The sequence below is a fragment of the Mastigoproctus giganteus genome, chromosome 4, assembly GCF_048544385.1.
Source record: "Mastigoproctus giganteus isolate SK-2022 chromosome 4, ASM4854438v1, whole genome shotgun sequence".
In the NCBI taxonomy this organism is placed as follows: domain Eukaryota; kingdom Metazoa; phylum Arthropoda; class Arachnida; order Uropygi; family Thelyphonidae; genus Mastigoproctus; species Mastigoproctus giganteus.
Window position 1 is genome coordinate 118,787,776 of NC_143578.1, and position 19,096 is coordinate 118,806,871.

General features: G+C 36.6%; 1 protein-coding gene across 3 annotated transcripts in view; it reads left to right on the forward strand.

The window, feature by feature from the left end:
* Positions 1–19,096, forward strand: part of LOC150087019 (uncharacterized) — a 390,202-nt gene that overhangs the window by 200,588 nt on the left and 170,518 nt on the right. For all 3 annotated transcript variants that reach the window (XM_090371746.1, XM_090371748.1, XM_090371747.1), the window contains exon 7: positions 11,094–11,334. In XM_090371746.1, coding sequence (XP_090227872.1) covers positions 11,094–11,334 — 241 coding nt within the window. The remainder of the gene's footprint in view (positions 1–11,093; positions 11,335–19,096) is intronic.

The window sequence follows — 19,096 nt, forward strand, 5'->3', positions numbered from 1 at the left end:
ACTGTTGCACATGGAAGACTGCTGCACAAATTGGAGCAGTGTGGCATTGGAGGCAAATTGCTGCTATGGATAAAAAGGTGGTTGAGGGGGAGAAGACAGAGAGTGGCAATCAATGGACACTGCTCATCGTGGACTAATGTTATTAGTGGAGTCCCTCAGGGTTCAGTATTGGTTCCATTATTGTTTTCTGTATTTATAAATGATATTGATGATGGTATATCAAGTTTAATGTCCAAGTTTGCAGACGATACGAAGGTTGGCAGGGTTGTCAAGGACACTACTGACACTATAGTACTGCAACAGGATCTGCAAAGGTTGAGCAGATGGGCTGAGAGGTGGCAAATGAAGTTTAACATTGACAAATGTAAAGTACTACATATGGGAAACAGCAACCCCAGAGCAACGTATCAACACCGTGGTACTACACTGACAGTGGTAGAGGATGAAAGGGACATGGGGGTGGTTGTGCAGGCAGATATGAAGTTTTCTGTACAGTGCAGACGGGCTGCAAGAGTAGCTCATGGTGTATTGTCGATGATATATAGGAATTTTTCTAGCAGGGATAAGGAGGTGATTATTCCCTTGTATAAGGCAATGGTCAGGCCACACCTAGAGTACTGTATACAGGTCTGGAGGCCTCATTTCAAGAAGGATGTAGAGATGCTGGAACGAGTATAGAGAAGGGCAACAAGATTAGTGAATGGAACAAAAGGGTGCTCTTACGAAGAAAGGCTTAAGTTTTGCAAATTACAGTGTCTGGAGACTAGGCACCAGCGAGGTGATCTGATAGATGTGTATAAAGCCTTGAATGGTTTGAGCATGCTGATGGGATTCTTCTGATGGGATTGAAAATGCTGATGATGAGCATTTTCAATGCTGATGGGATTCTTCCTCTTGCTCAGAAAAATCACCTGAGAGGGCATAAATTCAAATTGAGGAAAGACGGATGTAGGATAGACGTGAGGAAATTTGCCTTTAGCCAGCGGGTGGTTGGTTGGTGGAACAGACTTCCATCCCTTGTCGTGGAAGTTGATAGCCTAAATAAGTTTAAAGCTCAGCTGGACAGGTATTTCGAACGAACAGAGGGGTGAAGTGGAAGTGGTTATTTTTTATTTTTTATTTTTTTTTTGGCTGATGCTGCATAAGCTTGCTTTCTTGCATCAAATGCCTCTACTAATGCTAATGCTAACCTTTGCATTTATTCAAACTGTCAGCCTCAACTACCTGCAAGGGCAAATCGTTCCGGCAATCAATGGCTTGCAAGCTAAAAACAAATTTTCTACGATCTAATCTAAACCCCTGTAATTTCAATGTATTACCTATAGTTCTGGAATTCGTTATAACAGTGAGAATAATACCTAAATTCATTTTACTAATCCCCCTCAGAGCCTTATAAACCTTAATGAGTTCACCTCTAAGGTGCCTGGTTGCCAAGCTCTGTAGTCCACATAATTGGAGTCTTTCCTCATAGTCATCCTGCTGATCTCACCATTTGAGTTTCCCAACTTTGGACCCTTTCAAGAAGTTGAATGTCTTTTTTCATATGAGGTCTCCGTACTAACACAATATTCCAAATGTGGTCTTACAATTGCCTTATACAATGGGATCATGACTTCCCTATCTCTACAGCAGGGATTCTCAATTGGGGGTGATATCATCCCCAAGGTGGCAAAAATTAGTTTTTTTGGGGGGCAAAAAATCATGGGTATTACAATAGTTTGTGTCTCCCCAAAGTTTAACCATACGTGATGACATCTTATTCCTTAACATTTAATTTATCTCATTGGATTTTATTTTCCCCTAAGAAAACTGATTTTTAACATAGGTATATTATATTAGGAGTGACTGAGAATTTTTGATAAAAGGAAGATAGTGGGCGTGATTTAATTAAACCACCTTTGCTTTTCATTGGCATTAAATACCTAAGAGCTTTCAGAAGTAATGTCTCTGCAATCCTTGGCATTTGCACCTTTCCGACAGCTGCGACATGGTGGGCGTGGTTTTTTTATTTATTCTTTTGTTTCATTGGTCAATATACGAGGTATGGATGGGATGAGGAAATGTTTGTCTATTGTTTCTACTTTCTAAATGACAATTAGTATTGGTTTAATGTTTCCATGTGGAAGTTGTTTATTTTTGATCGACAGTGCTTTTGTGAGTGACATGGGCTGTGAGAGTTAAATAAAAATATTTTATATTTTATTATTTAATTCTTTATAGTTATTCAATCCATCATTGATCGTATCAATTGCTGAAAAGTGTTGACAGTATCTGGATGAATATCTAGCTCATGGTTTTATTGAAAGCCCATTCAACTCAAGACAGCCTGTGTGTCTCATGAGTAATAGTTCTTTTTCAAATGAGGTTATGAAACCATCAAGACTTTTAGATCACTTAAAAAGGAAATATCCTGATAAAGGTAGTAAACATACCTTTATTGAATACAGGTAGTTCTGACTTTACGAGTTAATTCATTCCTAGCGTGTACTCGTAAAGCGAAAACTCTTAAAGCGGGAATTTATTCCCATAGTCATAATGTTAAAAACAGGGGTAATGTTCTCAACAATGAAATTAGTTAGCTAATTAGTTTGTTTAAACAATGATTGATTTATCCAAAGAAATGAAAAAATAGCCTGTAAAATCAAGTAAATTATAATTTAAAGAAATTATTTCAGACTTAACAAATGTTAAAGAATGTTTATTCTTCATCATCGACTAAGTGCACTCTCGTTGATCATTCACTGTTGGGTCAGCCTCGTTATTGGTTTGTTGCACAAGGAGTCTGTCTTCTTCAGAAATCCTTCAAGAGGTGTTTGTTTCCAAGATAATCTCTTCTCTTTTCTTTATAAATTTCACGATAGCATGCATAAGCATGTTTTTTAATAGCACGCACAAATTGCAACTAACAAGATAAGTGCAAGTGAGATTGCAACTAATACAATTTGCGGGGAGTAACAAGTTTACGAAGCTTAAAAAAAAATGAAGAGAAGATTCTGAAAATTTGTTTTTTTTTTATATGATTGAAGATTGTAGTGAAGGGGAAACACATTTCACCCTAATAAAAACCTTTTATTCCAGCTATTGGTATTTTCACAAATGCAATAACAGAGTTTACTACCTGTTTATAATTGATTGCACTAACAGAAAAGCACAATAAACCAGAAAGTGCAAATTGTTTTTCTTATTTTATGGTCATGACTTCCAGAAATGTGTTTTAGAAAAATATCACAAACCCGTTCAAAATTGGTTCTTATAACAGAACATATGATAACAATGAAAGTGTAGGGCATTTAATGATTTGAATTGGTAACTAATACAATTTACATTATAAAATGACCTTTTAGAGAGATAAATAGCTTACTTATACAGCAAAAATTTCAACTTCCGAGGTCCTGCAACGAATAACTAAAGAACAATGTGTTATTGGGTCACATTATGATATTTTCACAATACGATGGAATAGATCACTGGAACAGATTAATATTGTAAAGTGGGGTGGTGCACTGTATTGTATAGCTACATGCGTGATTTGAAATGTGGGATTTATGAATGTTTAACATTCATTTTTTGCAATTAATCTTCATATTTTCAATTTTGTTGATACTTGATTCTTGGAAAAAAAAAAAAACTCGTAAAGCGGGAACTGCCTGAATTTTAAAATTTTAAAACTGAATTTTGAACAACGTAACACTGTTCACTTCCTTATTTAAGAGCACACAAACAAATGATGATAGGATGATTGCATCTTATAAAATTGCAGAAATTGTTGCAAAAACTGATAGCGCTCATACAGTTTCTTAGACTGTATGATAATTGATTATAAGTGATATGACTCGCATTAGAGACTGTAATTTCAACAGTGATGCATCAAAATCCTTCCAGTATTTTAAAAGCATTGCTATTGAGCAACAATTCAATTCAAAGACGAATCGATGAAATATCAATTAACATTGAAGAACAGCTAATTGACAAAGTAAAAATGAGAAAATTTTCTATTTATATTAATGAATCCATTACTGAAAATTGGGCCTTCTAATAGCATACATTTGTTATTTCAATGATGATTGTAAATTGCAAGAAGATATGTTTGTAAAATCTATAGAAACTGACTGTACTGGAGCATCCATTTTTGCTGCTGTAAAAACAGTTTGATAAAAAAAAAATAAAAATAAATAACCATTAAAAAAATTTGGTATCCTGTGTCACTGATAGTGCTACCTCCATGGTTGGAAAACAAAGGTTTTATAGCCCACTTAAAAATAGCATGTCCCGAAGTTCTTGCAATACACTGCATTGTGTACCAACATTATCTGATTGCAAAAAATTTTAGTCCAGTTCTTTATCAATCTCTCAGTATAGTTTTTAAAACCATCAATAAAATAAAGTCACATAGCAAATATGATTGCCTTTTCAGAAAATTTTGTGTTGCTAATGAAGAACAGCATGTGAGGCTTCTTTTACATACAGAAGTCAGATGGCTTTCTAAAGGAAACTGTCTAACAAGATTTGTAAAACATTTTTGTACAATAATTAGTTTTTTAGAAAGCGAAGGAGACACAGATTTAGCAAAGTAGATCAGCAAACACAAAAACAACACATACTATATGATTTGTATTTTTTGAAAACTTGAAGTATCACTTTAACTTCAAAGGAAATTAATTACGGTTGATGGACTGCAAATGCATATTAAAAGCCTTCACTGAAAAACAGGAAATATTTGAAAGCAATTTAATGAGAAAACAATTTCATGGTAGTAGTAGTAGTGGTGGTGGCATGTGATGCAAGAAAGCAGTGTATGAGCTTATGCAGCATCAGACAAAAAAAAAAATCACACCATTCCCTCCAAATGCCTGTCCAGTTCCTCCTTAAATTTATTCAACCTATCAACTTCCACGACAGATGGAAGTTTGTTCCAGCAATTAACCACCCACTGGCTAAAGGCAAATTTCCGCACATCTATTCTACATCTGTCCTTTCTTAATTTGAATTTATGCCCCCTTAGGTTCGTAATCTGAACAAGTGGAAGGATCCCATCAGAATTCAGCGTGCTCAACCCATTCAAGGCCTTATACACCTCAATCAGATCACCTCGCCAGTGCTTAGTCTCCAGACACTGTAATTTGCAAAACTTAAGCCTTTCTTCGTAAGAGAAACCCTTTGTTCCATTCACTAATCTTAAAATTCACCCATTATAAGACATTCTGATTTACTGACCCACTCTATTTCTCTGTAATACTCTGTATAGTTGTTATGCTCATCACAATCATTAGGCCTATAACACGCTCCTGCTCTCATTTTTGTTTTCCCGGTGCTTATGTATATAAAGAGCCCACTTCACCCTTGTCATGAGGGCAATCGATTATTTGTAATCAAATACCTGCAATCCATTCTGATACGAGAAGCATGTAAAAATCTATACCAGTGATAGTCTGATATGAGTAGAATAGTCCAATACTAAATATGTCAAGTATCTCTTTAAAGAGATACCAATTTCTCAAACACCTTTCCTTTATTCCTATACACAAGCAGTGTACTAAAGTCGTTAATATTATCAATAAGACATAGCCCTAGCTCCCATCTTAAATAATAGGCATTTCCACTGCCAAAATTATGGAAGGCTTAAAATGAGAGAAGATTCTGTTCTTTAGTTCAGTGAGGGAGAACTATATGTTGCACAAATTCACGTTAAAAAAATTATGTTCTTATAAATGCCAAGGTAGCACAGATTTCATCAAATTGTACCACATTTTCAAATTCAAAATTTTTTTGTATAAGGTTTCCAACGCTTCTCAATATTGTAAAGAAATATATGAAACAATTGATGTTTTGCAGAATCAGTTTTTTCAAATTATAGTTATGTGAACCTACCAGATTCTATGAAGAAAGAATTGATATCAGTCCCCCCATTGGAGACCACTGTTGAAGTGCACATGGAAGTCTAAAGTGTAACAAATTATCCAAAGTGATGCCTAGTATTTTATAAATTCTCATGTTATTATGAATTGTGGCATATTTGTATAGGTCCGTAATGTTTATACATGCTTTTCTACAGGATATCATACTGAGTGCACCATCTAACTGATATCTTCTCATTGTATGTAAGAGTATATTCAGTTTGATGGGGGGAAAAATGCACTTCAGATCTTTTCTTTTGGTGGATCTCTTGACAACCATGTCTAGACAGCAGAGCCATTGTTATAAACAAAACTTTGACTTAGCATTTTTGAAAAGGTATGGTCACAACATTGTTCAGCAACAGTATCATTCTTGACACAATCATAATGAGTTGATGTATAACAGACAATCCAAATAGAAATATTCAGACAGAAAAATCTTAGGCCAGCAAATGTTTGAGAGCATGCGGTACTTATAAACAACCCCCTGACTTATTTTAATATAAAATGTGTATGTTGTCATTGAAATTTAATCTCAAGTCCAAAGTTTAGATTTTAAAACGCATTTTCCTCCTGCTTATAATTACAAAATTATCCAGCTTTTTGAGAGTCAGAAGTTAGCAGCTACAGACAGTTGTTAGATCCTTTTCAGTAGAACCAACTGATGTTAACAAATCAAATCAGATGCAAAAAGGATGTTCATAAAAGCCACTAAGCTTTTTATACCAAGAGGGAAAGTTCAAAGTTTAGATGTAAATAGATGTTATACAAAGTGATAAAACTAGTGGCAGAGGAGGAAAATGCATGGGATGAATATAAATAATCAGGGAACACAGAAATCTAGAATACCCTCAAGGGCTCACATCTGGTGAGTATGGGCTTGGCACACCCAGGGTCCTGAGCTTTTTAGTAACAGCAGTAATCCCAGAATAGCATACCATTTTGGAGTTATCAAACGGAAGGTAGTTCAAAATGGATGTGTGTGTGGTGGGGGGGGGGATCTGAATATAGAGGTAATTATGCAGTCTGGAATACAATTCTCAAAATAGTGCAGAGAGACTTCTGGGACAACTCATGAGGTTCCCTCAATGATTTACAGCAATTTTGCCAGCATGGACAAAGACATAATTATTGTTTTGTACCTCAAAAGTTAGGCTCCATCTTAAAACTGCATACTGCTTTGGAAGCAATTTTTAGGAAGAATGTAAATCTGTTTGAATAGATGCAGAGAAGAGCAACAAGACTTTTCAGGTGCACAAAGGGATACTCTTCTCAAGAAACTTGAGTTCTATAAGTTGCAATGTCTGTTATCCACACATGTGGTGACCTGATTTAGGTTAAATCAAGTGAGTAAACCAAACTGAGTGCTGATGGTATCTTTACTCCTTAAGTAACACACACAAGAAGACATAAATTTAAATTGGAATAAGATTGTTTCAAGATAAATGTGTGGAAAATTGATCAGCCAGAATTTAATTGATCATTGAAATAAACTCCCACCTGGTATTAGTAGCAGGTGGTTTAAACCTTTTTTTTTTTTTTTTTTGTATGGTTGACATTGTAAAAGCTTGTAATCTTACATTATTTTGCAACTTTTAACACTAATATAATAATGATGAAAGGATTTAAATGGAAACATTAAAAATATGTTATTACAGTTTTCTTGTTATTTCAAAGAAGAGCAACTTCAAATATTAGTTTCTGCAGCTGAATAACATTTCTTCTATCTGCCATATGAATATTTCTTCTGATACAGGATGTCTACAAACCACCTTTGCAAAACTAAACATTTTTTGTGCAAATAGGATACATAACCCTGAAACCACTTCCAGGTGATGAGGGTATCTTCAAGTTTGTTCCAACTATCAACCATCTACTGGCTAAAGGTGAATTTCCACACATCTCTATTCTACAATTGTCTTTCCTCAATTTGAATTTATGCCCAGGTGAGTAATCTGAGCAAGAGGAAGAATCCCATTAGCATTGAGCTTGCTCAACCCATTAAAGGCCTTATACCTCAATTACATCACCTTGCAGGAGCCTAGTCTCCAGAAGCTGCAATTTGCACAACTTAAGCCTTTCTTGTTAACACCAACCTTTTGTTCCACTCATCAATCTCGTTGCCCTTCTCTGTACTCATTCCAGCAGCTCTACATCCTTCCTAAAATGACGTCGGCAGACCTGTATACAGTACCCAAGGTGTGGCCTGACCATTGCCTTACAAGGGGACAATCACCCCTTTATCCCTGCTAACAAAATAAATTCTTGTATGTCATTGACAAGACACCATGTTTTCTGAACAGTGCAAAAAAAAGGCTCTTGCAGCCTTTTTGCACTGTTCAGAAAACTTCATATCTGACTGCAAAATTAGCCCCAAATTCTTTTCATTCTCCACTACCTTGAGTGTAGTACCACCCAGTTGATACTCTGGGGTTACTGCTACCCATATGCAGTACTTTACATTTCTCAATGTATCCCCATCCCCAGGGGCTCACATCTGGTGAGTGTGGGCTTGGCACACCCAGGATCATTCTTTTCTTCTCTTTCTTGGTGTTTCTCTCTCTCTCTCGGTAACTCAGAAATTTTTTTTTGGCTGGTGCAGCATAAGCCTCAGGTTCCTTGCACCATATGGCTAATAATAATAATGTTAAACTTCAATTGCTACCTCTCAGCCCATCTGCTCAACTTTTCTAGATCCTGTTTCAGTAGCATACTATCACTACTGTCATTATCAACCCTGCCAACCTTTGTATCGTCTGAAAACTTAGACATTAACCCTGATATACCTTCATAAATATCATTGATAAATACCAAAAACAACAATGGGCCCAACACCGAACGCTGGGGTACTCCACTAATAACATTAGTCCATGGAGAGCAGTGTCCATTGATAACCACTCTGTCTTCTTCCACTCAACCATCCTTTTATCCATTGTAGCAACTTGCCCTTAACGCCACACTGCTCTGATTTAGTAGTCTTCCATGTGTCACAGTATCAAAAGCTTTCCTAAAATCCAAGTATATGATATCAAAATTATTCTTTGCATCCAATTCCTTTGTGACCACATCATAGTATCCAATCAAACTTGCCAGACAAGATTTCCTCTTAACAAACCCATGCTGTGTCTGAACGATAACTGCAGTCTTGTCTAGATGATCCTGCATCACTTCCTTAACCAGTGACTCCATTATTTTTCTTGGGCTCCTCCGTAGCCAGGTAGGAAGGAGCAGCAGTGCGTAGCACACACTTCTTGATTAGACCGGGGTTCGAGCCCGTCACCACCAAATACGGAGGATAGAGAAAGGTCAGGGAATGACCACCGCATATACCGGAGCAATATGGCCTTAGTTGCTAATGCTCCTAAAAACCAAATAACAAACAAACCATTATTTTTCCTGAAACAGAAGTCAAACTAACAGGTCTGTAATCACTTGTGTCACCCTTTGATCCCCCTTTGTGAATTGGGAATGCATTTGCACATCTTCAGTCCATGGGGACCTCCCCAGAATCCAAGGAAGCTTTCATAATTATGGCTAAGGGTTTGCTTACTTCCTTTGCTGTCTCCTTTAATATAACTGGATAGATCCCATCCACCTCAAGTTGCCTTCCCTATGTTTTTTTTTTTTTGCATCCTTTTTCCAAAGATTTATCATAATCTTCCTTCGCTTGCCTAATCTCCTTTGTGACTTGATTACAGACTAGCTTATATCTGCCATAGGCTTCTGTGTCGCCTGATAATTTATATGCATCCGATGCATTTTTTTTTCCTGCCATGAGCCGCATTAATTCATCTGATATCCATTTAGGCCTAAACTTTGAACAGTATTTCTTAGTTGGCATGAAAAGCCTAGTACCCTCCAAGATTAATTCCCTTAAGGCATCCCATTTAGAATTCACTGTTGGTAACATCATCACTGTTACCCCTGATGGTAGTTACATCTTTAAGTAAATCCCACATCAGTACACTGTGATCACTGTCACCTAGTGGTTGCTGACTGGGCTAGCTAGGTGGGTAAAGTGCCTGCCTGCCTGGCAACCCAAAGGTCGCGGGTTTGAATTCCGCCTTGGGCTTGGATCAAAATTTAAAAATGCAAAAACCTTGGGAGGTGCATTATGGCCACAGAAGCCGATGTGCCAACAAGTAACAAAAAAAAACCCAAAAAAAAAAACCTAGTGGTTCCTTTATCTGCAGATTGTTAATGCATGAAGAATCACTGTTGATAATCAGATCCAAGTATTACTCCCTCTTGTTGCCTCTCAGACATGTTGCTGAAGAAAACAGTCATCCAATAAATCCACAAAAGTCTTGCTAGTGTGGGAGTGACCAACCCACAAGTTCCAGTCAATATCTAAGAAGTTAAAATCCCCTATTATAACACAATCTGATTTACTGGCCCACTATTTTTCTGCACAGTTGCTCGTTATACTCATCAGATTCATTAGGCTTATAACACACACCTACTCTCATTTTCCCTTTCCCAGTGCTAATGCCACACCACACTTTCCAACAAAGTGGACGTCCACCACATTACTACAAAGACATTTGTCTATACCTAAACACATTTGTTTTCTGGGAAGTGGATTAGAAGAGGAAGACTGATTTTGTGGCCCCTCCAACCCCCTAATCTGACTCCTTTATATTTTACTCTCTGGGAATCTGTGACTGACTGGGATTTCTTGTAAATGTTGCACCTATTCCACAAGCCATTCTACTTCAAATAATGCATTTATGAAGCAATCAGCTGCATTGACAGGGATTGTTGTGCTGAATGTGGGAGGGACATCGTGTAGTGCTGAATATGGGAGGGACATCGTGTAGTGCTGAACATGGATAGTATATTGGCAGAGTAGCTGAAGATGCCCACATCAGACACCTCTAATTAAAACTTCAAGATATCCTCTCTCACTGGCACATGGATTCAGGTTTGTATTATATACCCTATTCACACAAAAAAAATTTTGTTATAAAGGAGGTTTGTGGACACCCTGTATATCTGTCAAACACAGTTATTGTGACAGCAAGAATTCTCTTTTGAAATTTGAAAATAATCATAAACCATTTATGATGGAAAAATAATCATAAATGGTTTGATTATTTTATACTTAAAATAATCAAACCATCACCAGATTTCACATTCAAATTCTTCTTTTAGATGTTATAATGAAATCTAAGTGTTATAATGAAAGTTGTTTTTTAGAATGGCACTGAAGATGATGAATTGGCTAGTGGAAACAGTGAGCCTGGTTCCTCTGATGAGCCACCACATGTCCCCCGTCCAGAAGAACTGCCTGCTTTATCACCGTCCCGTCGTGCATCCCGTCGCTTATCTGAGTTTCCTCGTATTCCAGTTAGACTAGCCCGACGGTCTAGCATACCTCCTACAACTGTGCTTGGACAGCTAAGGACCAAATGTCATTGGGGATGTACTAAAGGAAAAGGTGAGCTGGAATTCTGGTATCAAGTAAAGTTGTTTTAACTGGTTATATGTTGTATTAGTACATCATTTCATTCTTGATGAAGATTTCCCAGTCTGTTCCTTGTGAATGACAAGACTCCAGTGCTTCTAAATAGAATGTGTGCCAAAATACAACTTGTTCATGTTGAGCTGCTTGCCTCTTCATTTTTAACTTTTAACACAAATAAGTAACATTCAGTGGAAGCACCCTGCAGTTTATTCACTCCTGAAGTCAAAGCCAAAATTTGCCAAATTATCAGCTTTTAACCTAATCCAGTAATCAGCTATTTCTAGATTCATGCAAATTATGCCTAGCATTGGTTTCCAAGTAACACAAATTTGAAGCAATAAGTCTTGCTGTAAAGGTTTGCAACACTTTACAATGGACACATGAAATGAGACTAAGATTGATAGTTGACTAAAACATAATTATTATTGATAAAAAAAAATACAGTTTATATGGTTCTAGCAATTCAGATACAGTAGAGTGTTGATAATCCGAACTAATTTGGACCAGGGGTAGTTCAGACTTCCAATTTGTTCAGATTTACTTATCAAAAATACTTGGGGACTAAAAAAAAAAAAAAAAAAAAGTTTAGTAAGTTTAGAAATAAAAACAGTGGCTTTAAAATCTGAGGAACTGTCTAATTTTTTATTAAAATCCAGCTCCTTTTCATACAACAAAGGTTCAGATATGGGTTCTCCTAAACTTTTGTCTCTGTGTGAACCACAAATAAATGGCATCTTCGAGGAATGGGTCATTAGCTGTTCTCATAGTTTTCCCCCCTTTTTTTTTGCACCATTTAAATCAAGTTTTGATGCAAACTTTAAAATTTTTTTTCTTGTTGTTTTTAATGTCTGTTATGGTTGACTTTCCAACCTCATAAAATTTTGCTAATGAAGACCCACTGTTTCCCTTTGAAAGTATGTTTAAAATCTCAATCTTCAATTAAATTGTTAAAATTTTCTGCTTCCTTTTAAATGACAAAGAAAATTACAGTATGGTAAAATAAAACTTTGTTCAGAATCTTTGTGCTTCATATCTTGCTTACACATATTGTGTTAGTTGCAATTTCTGCTTACCATCTTCTTTGTTATTGCTTTTTATCTTCATTTTTATAGCCTATGGATAATATTCCTCCAATTTTTGCTTATTAGAATTGCTATTTAATTGAATCAAAATTCAATTCGCAAACATAATCATAATAACCAGTGCTTACTGTAATTATTTTATGGCACCAGTATAAATAAAAATAAATGCTAATCGTCGGATTATTGACGCTCTGTGTATATACAGAGCATCCATTCAAAGGTTGTACTCCTTATTAGCTTATTATTACTATGTGGTCATCACTGTAAAATTAGAAATAATATTAAGGAAATACATCTGTATCTAGAGATATGAACAAGCATTCCTTTATTAGTTTGTCAAGCATTAATATTTTCATTAGTTTTGGTTCCTCTTAATGGTAAAACAGTAATTCAAACTAACATTAGCGCATGTGACACATAAGATGCAGGGAAGTAAAGGTCAATTGTTCAAAAGTAGTTGTGAATATTCTACAGCTTGAGCCATTGTATAAAAGTCACTGAGGGATTTGCTGCATAAGCAAGATAAACAACATAAAAATTTATCTGCATGTTGTGATAGACTAGTTGGAAAAAACATTATGCTTTTTGTTATAAAAATCCCACCCTTCCACCAATCAGTTCAGTCTATTAGGCAACTTCTGAGGACATGATACATTGCAGTTGTGAGTGTAACTTTTAGTAATTGTTCATTACAACTAAAATCAAGCAGCAATCCAAACAGGGAAGAGACTCTAAGTTTATGACAAATATAGAAGGGGAAAACTCTTATAGGAAAGAGAAAAGAAGGGTAATAAGAATGCTCCCCACATCATAATGGATACGAGCCAATTCCTGGATCACATGCACTGTCTGAGGTTATCTCTATCTAATATGATGACCATTTTTTTTTATTTTTTTTATTTATTTTTTTTATATAATGAATGTCCCAACCCTTGAGAATCAAGGTCAGCTGGAGGCTGAGAATGAGCATGGAAACATAATTTATGCAGGTGAAGAAATTAATGAATGTCTAAATGGCAGCATTTAATAAGCAGGTATTTAGAGCAAAACAAGGTCATGAATTTACACTAGCTGAGGTTTCCTTTTTCAGCATTGGTAGATTCCTTTGCATCATAAGTTTGTGCTCTATGTCAGAAAGTAATTATAAGTAAACACACTGACATTTTCTTTGTATCAAACTTTTTCACAAGTTCATACCTTAGGACATCTCAAGTTCAAGACCTACTAAATATATAGCACAGAACACCAAAATGGCTATATAAGAGGTGACTATTGTTAAACCAAAAAAAAAAAAAAAACCTATCACTGCTTCCCACAGAGTTGTTTTAGTGCTTATTGACACTGCATCCGTGAGGAGCTAGGCATAAACAAAGTGACTTAAGAATGAACAAGTTACCTCATTTTTATATAAACTGGGCACAACTATTTGATTCCAGGAAAACTGCAATATTATTTTTGTCCCCCCCACCCTTCTATGAAAATTGGAAGTATTAGAAGGGTGGGGAGGGGACAAAATAATTCAAATTCATACCACTGAAACAAGGCTTGAACAAGAAAGTCCCTTTGTATTAAGCACCATAATGGAAAGATTGGACTGGGGTTAAATCAAACAAATCAAAATCAGAACACAAATTTACATTAGATCTAAGGAAAAGGTACATTAGCAGACTGTATAATGCTGAGATTATTACTTAAAATAATCATTAGTTAATGTACTATTGTCCCAGTCTTTTTCACAAATTCATACCTTGGGCAAAGCCTCAAATTTGAGAACTAATTAAGTACATAGTACAGAAGCGCAAAAATAAACCAGGCCATAAAAAGGTGACTACTGATCAAACATGTGGTCAGCAGTCACCACATATGAAATGTACGAAACCTATCACTACTCTTCTTACAGCTGTTTCAGTGTTATTGGCAGCTGGACAAGACTATCTTAGAGGTTCCCAACCTTTTTATGCCTTGTGCCACTTTAAAACATTTCCTACATTTCACCCCACCCATCTTCCAGAACAGGTGCAAATAAACAGATTTGACATAAACTTAACTATGAGTATACATACTTTTATACATTAATATGTTTAATCTCAAAGAGTGAAATAAAATACATTTTATACCTGGATTAGTGGGATGGTTTGTCCATATTTTGCTAAAAAACATATGCCCCCCCCCCACAGTGGGGAATATTCCACACTTTGGTTAGTCTAACTTCAGTAGTAGGGAAAACCATGGAGACAATGATCAAAGTTGGAATAAAGAATCATTTAGATAGAAATGGAATTCTGAAGGATACCTAGCATGGTTTTGTAAGGGGAAAATCATGATTAACTAATCTGGTTAGCTATTTTGACAGGGTCACTCAAGAGCTGGACTTTGGGAATAATTTTGATATTGTTTATTTGGATTTCAGCAAATCATTTGACTCAGTCTCATGCTAAAAAACATATGTCCCCCCAGTGGGGAATACCCCACACTTTGGTTTGTTTGTTATTTGGTTTTTAGGAGCATTAGCAACTAAGGCCATATTGCTCTGGGGATATGCGGTGATCATTCCCTAACCTTTCCGCATCCTCCATATTGGCAGCTCGAACCCCGGTCTAATCAAGAAGCGTGTGCTATGCACAGCTGCTCCTGCCCACCTGGCTACGGAGGTGCCCCCCACACTTTGGAAAGCCTCTTGTGCAAGTTCTTGAACTTGAACCCAGTCCAATCCTCTACATTCCCTATGCATGATTATCTGGGAAATTGTTTTCCTCTTTACCTTCTGTATTTTCTTCTATTAATAGCTTATGTATGTCATTTTTTTCTCAATATACATTATTTTTTGAATATTTATACTTTATTAATATGTCATGTTTTTCGTAATCAAAATAATACAAATAAGTTAAGTTAGTTTACTTCTCTTTAATGAGATTAATAGTGTACGTCTTTTACTAAATGTTCACAGTACACTTTATTCCTTAATTTTCTTTTCCATGTTATTTTCATCATTCTTCGGTGTGCCCACATTTCAAAAGCACTGATGATATTTTTGCTTAACATCCATGTTTCTGTTCTATATGGCAGCACAGACCAAACAAAGTATTCATTAATCCTGGTTTTATAACAAGATCTCTGAATGATAATAGGTTTTTTTGTTTTTTTTTTATGTTGCAAAATAGATGTTTTGTCATCACATTCTTTTTATTTCCAGTTAACTTCTTCCACCACTAGTTGTTGTAGGTCCAAGGTAGATAAATTTATCTGCCTGCTCTATTCTTTCTCCAGTTATTTTTATTTTTGGCATATCTTCTTCTTTGACTGATGACCATCTCTTTTGTTTTCTTACATTTATGTTTGTTCCCCTCTCTTTCCCCTTCCTATTTAAAGCATCTACAAGTAATTGCAAGTCTTTCTCATTTTGAGGAAATAAAACAGTATCATCAGCATATCATTAGTTATTTATATATTTTTCACCTACATTGGCCTCTTTCAGCTCTTTAGTCCCTTTAAACATCACATCTCTTTTATCTATATGGTAACAAGGCATAGTGATAGCCTGCATCATTGTCTGACTCCTTTCTTTATCCTAATTTCTACTTAGGTATGATCTTCAGTTCTTATGACTGCTGTCTGGAACCAGTACAGATTAGCAACTATTTTCAGATATTTTCCATCTGCTCCAATATCTTGAAGAAACTTTATCAGTATTTCATGGCTGATTCTCTCAAAACCTTTTTTATAGCCTATCACAGCCTTTTACAAACTATGCTCTGCAGAGCACTTGGGCTCCACAAGGAATTTAGCATTAGCATTAGTTGAGGTATATGATGCAAGAAACCAAGCTTATATAGCATGAGCCAAAAAAAAAAAAAAAAAAAAATTCCCATTTCACCCATCCAGTCACTCCAAATGTTTATCTAGTTCAGCCTTAAATTTATTTATCAACTTCCACAACAACAGATGGAAATCTGTTCCATCAGTCAACCACATGCTGGTATTCTGCACATCTATTCTACAACTGTCTTTCCTCAGTTTGAATCAGTTCCCTCTCAGGTTCTTCATCTGAGCAAGCAGAAATATTCTATCAGCATCAAGCCTGCTCAAACCATTCAAGGCCTTATACACCTCAATCAGATCACCTCGTAGGTGCCTAGTCTCCAGATGCTATAACTTGCACAACTTAAGCCTCTCTTGGTAAGAGCACCCCCTTTGTTCCTCTAACCAATCTTCTGGCTCTTCTCTGTACTTGTTCTAGCAACTCTACATCCTTCCTAAAATGAGACCTCCGGAACCGTATGCAGTACTAAAGGTGTGGTGGCTGAAACATTGCCTTATACAAGGGGATAATCACCTCCTTGTCTCTGCTAGCAAAATTCCTATATATCATTGACAAAACTCCATGAGCTACTATTGCAGCCTTTTTGCACAGTTCAGAAAATATCATATCTGACTGCAAAATTACCCCCAGATCCTTTTCATTCTCCACCTCCTTGAGTGTAGTGCCACACAGTTGGTATGTTTCTCTTGGGTTACTGCTACCCATATGCAATACTTTGCATTTGTCAATGTTAAACTTTAGTTGCCACTTCTCAGCCCATCTGCCTAACTTTTCTAGATCCTATTGCAGTTAGCATACTGTCTTTAGTGTCATTAACAACCCTGGCAACGTTTGTATCATCTGAAAACTTAGCCATTAAGCCTGATATACCTTCATCCGTATCATTGATAAATACACAAAACAACAATGGGCCCAGCACTGAACCATGAGGAACTCCACTAATAACATTATTCCACGTAGAGCGATGTCCATTTATTACCACTCTCTGCCATCTCCTACTCAACCATCCCTTTATCCATTGCAGCAACTTGCCCTTAATGCCATACTTCTTCAATTTGTAAAGCAGTCGTCCATGTGCAACAGTATCAAAAGCCTTCCTGAAATCCAAGTATATGATATCAAAATTATTTTTTACATCTAGTTCCTTTGTGACCACATCATAGTATCCAATCAGATTGGTCAGACAAGACTTCCCCTTAACAAACCCATGCTGTGTCTGAACTATTACTGCAGTCTTGTTTAGGTGATCCTGCATCACTTCTTTAACCAGTGACTCCATTATTTTCCCCGGAACGGAAGTTAAACTAACAGGTCTAGAATTATTTGTGTCATCCTCTGAACCTTCTTTGTGAATCGGCGATACATTTGTACATGTCCAGTCCATGGGGAACTCCCCTAAATCTAAGGATGCTCTCATAATTAAGGCTAAGGGTTTGCTAACTTCCATCGCTGCCTCCTTCAGTATAACTGGATAGATTCCATCCACCCCAGGTGCCTTTTTTATGTTTAACTTAAACAATTTCTCCTCCATTTTGTTCTCTGTTATTACAAAATCATTCAACTGCCTGTTAGTTTAGTAAACTTCTGCCTTCCCCTTCCTTACAGAATTATTCATGTGTGAATGTAGATGCAAAATACTCATTCAGTTTGCCAGAAGTTTGAGCAGGATCATCACCGATATCAAGTGAACCAATCTGATTCATCCCCTTCCTTCTAGAGTTTACATAAGTAAAGTCTTTGTTGTTTTCTTTGCATCCTTTGACAAGGATTTCTCATAATCCACCTTCACTTGCCTAACCTCCTTTGTGACTTGATTACGGACTAGTTTATATCTGCCATAGGCTTCTGTGTCACCTGATAATTTATATGCACCTCACACATTTTACTTCTCTGCCAAGAGTCTCATTAGTTCATCTGACATCCATTTAGGTCTAAATCTTGAACAGTATTTCTTAGTTGTTATGAAAAACCTAGTAGCATTCAAGATTGAAGGAAAATTGAAATTCCCTATTACAAGACATTCTGATTTACTGGCCCACTATTTCTCTGCACAATTGTACGTTGTACTCATCAGAGTTAGACCTATAAAACACTCCTACTCTCATTTTCTTGTTCCCAGTGCTTATGTCACACGAAACTGACTCGACATTGCACTGTCCACCCATATCAACTGGATGCACTTCCTTAGATTTTATGTGTTTCTTAACAAACAGCATAACTCCTCCTCCCTTCCTACCCTGTCTATCCTATCTGTGCTCATTGTACTCCCCAAATTCCAGTTCTGCACTGCTTATATCTGTGTGACACAGTGTCTCTGATATCTCAACAATATCTGCCATTGATGTCTTGATCAGCACTTCAAATTCATCAAATTTATTTACTATACTTCTAGCATTGGTGTACATGCATGTATACGTGCACCTGTTCTAACTTTTAGTTACCCTAACACAGCCCACATATTTACTTGTACCATGATGACTCCCAGCAGCTCTTGAAATCCCCACCAATCTGCTCTCTAGACCTGCTCATTATAATAGAAGCAGTGCAAGAATCGCTCTCAGCTCTGCCTGCAGCTACTATTAATCTATGAATCCTCCCCCAAGCTAGCAGTTTTCTGACCCATCTAACACTGCCTCGATGGCATCAGCAAATATTCTTGAACCCTTTTTATTTAAGCATATCCCATCCGTGTAGAAGCAGTCTCACCTGGTAGCAAGCACAGACCGCACTGAAAAAAATTCTCCCCCATGAGACTTGCACAGTCTCTCCAGGGCCAAATTGATTGACAATGTTCTCATCATATACTCCCTCCTATCGTGTCTGGGCAGAATTG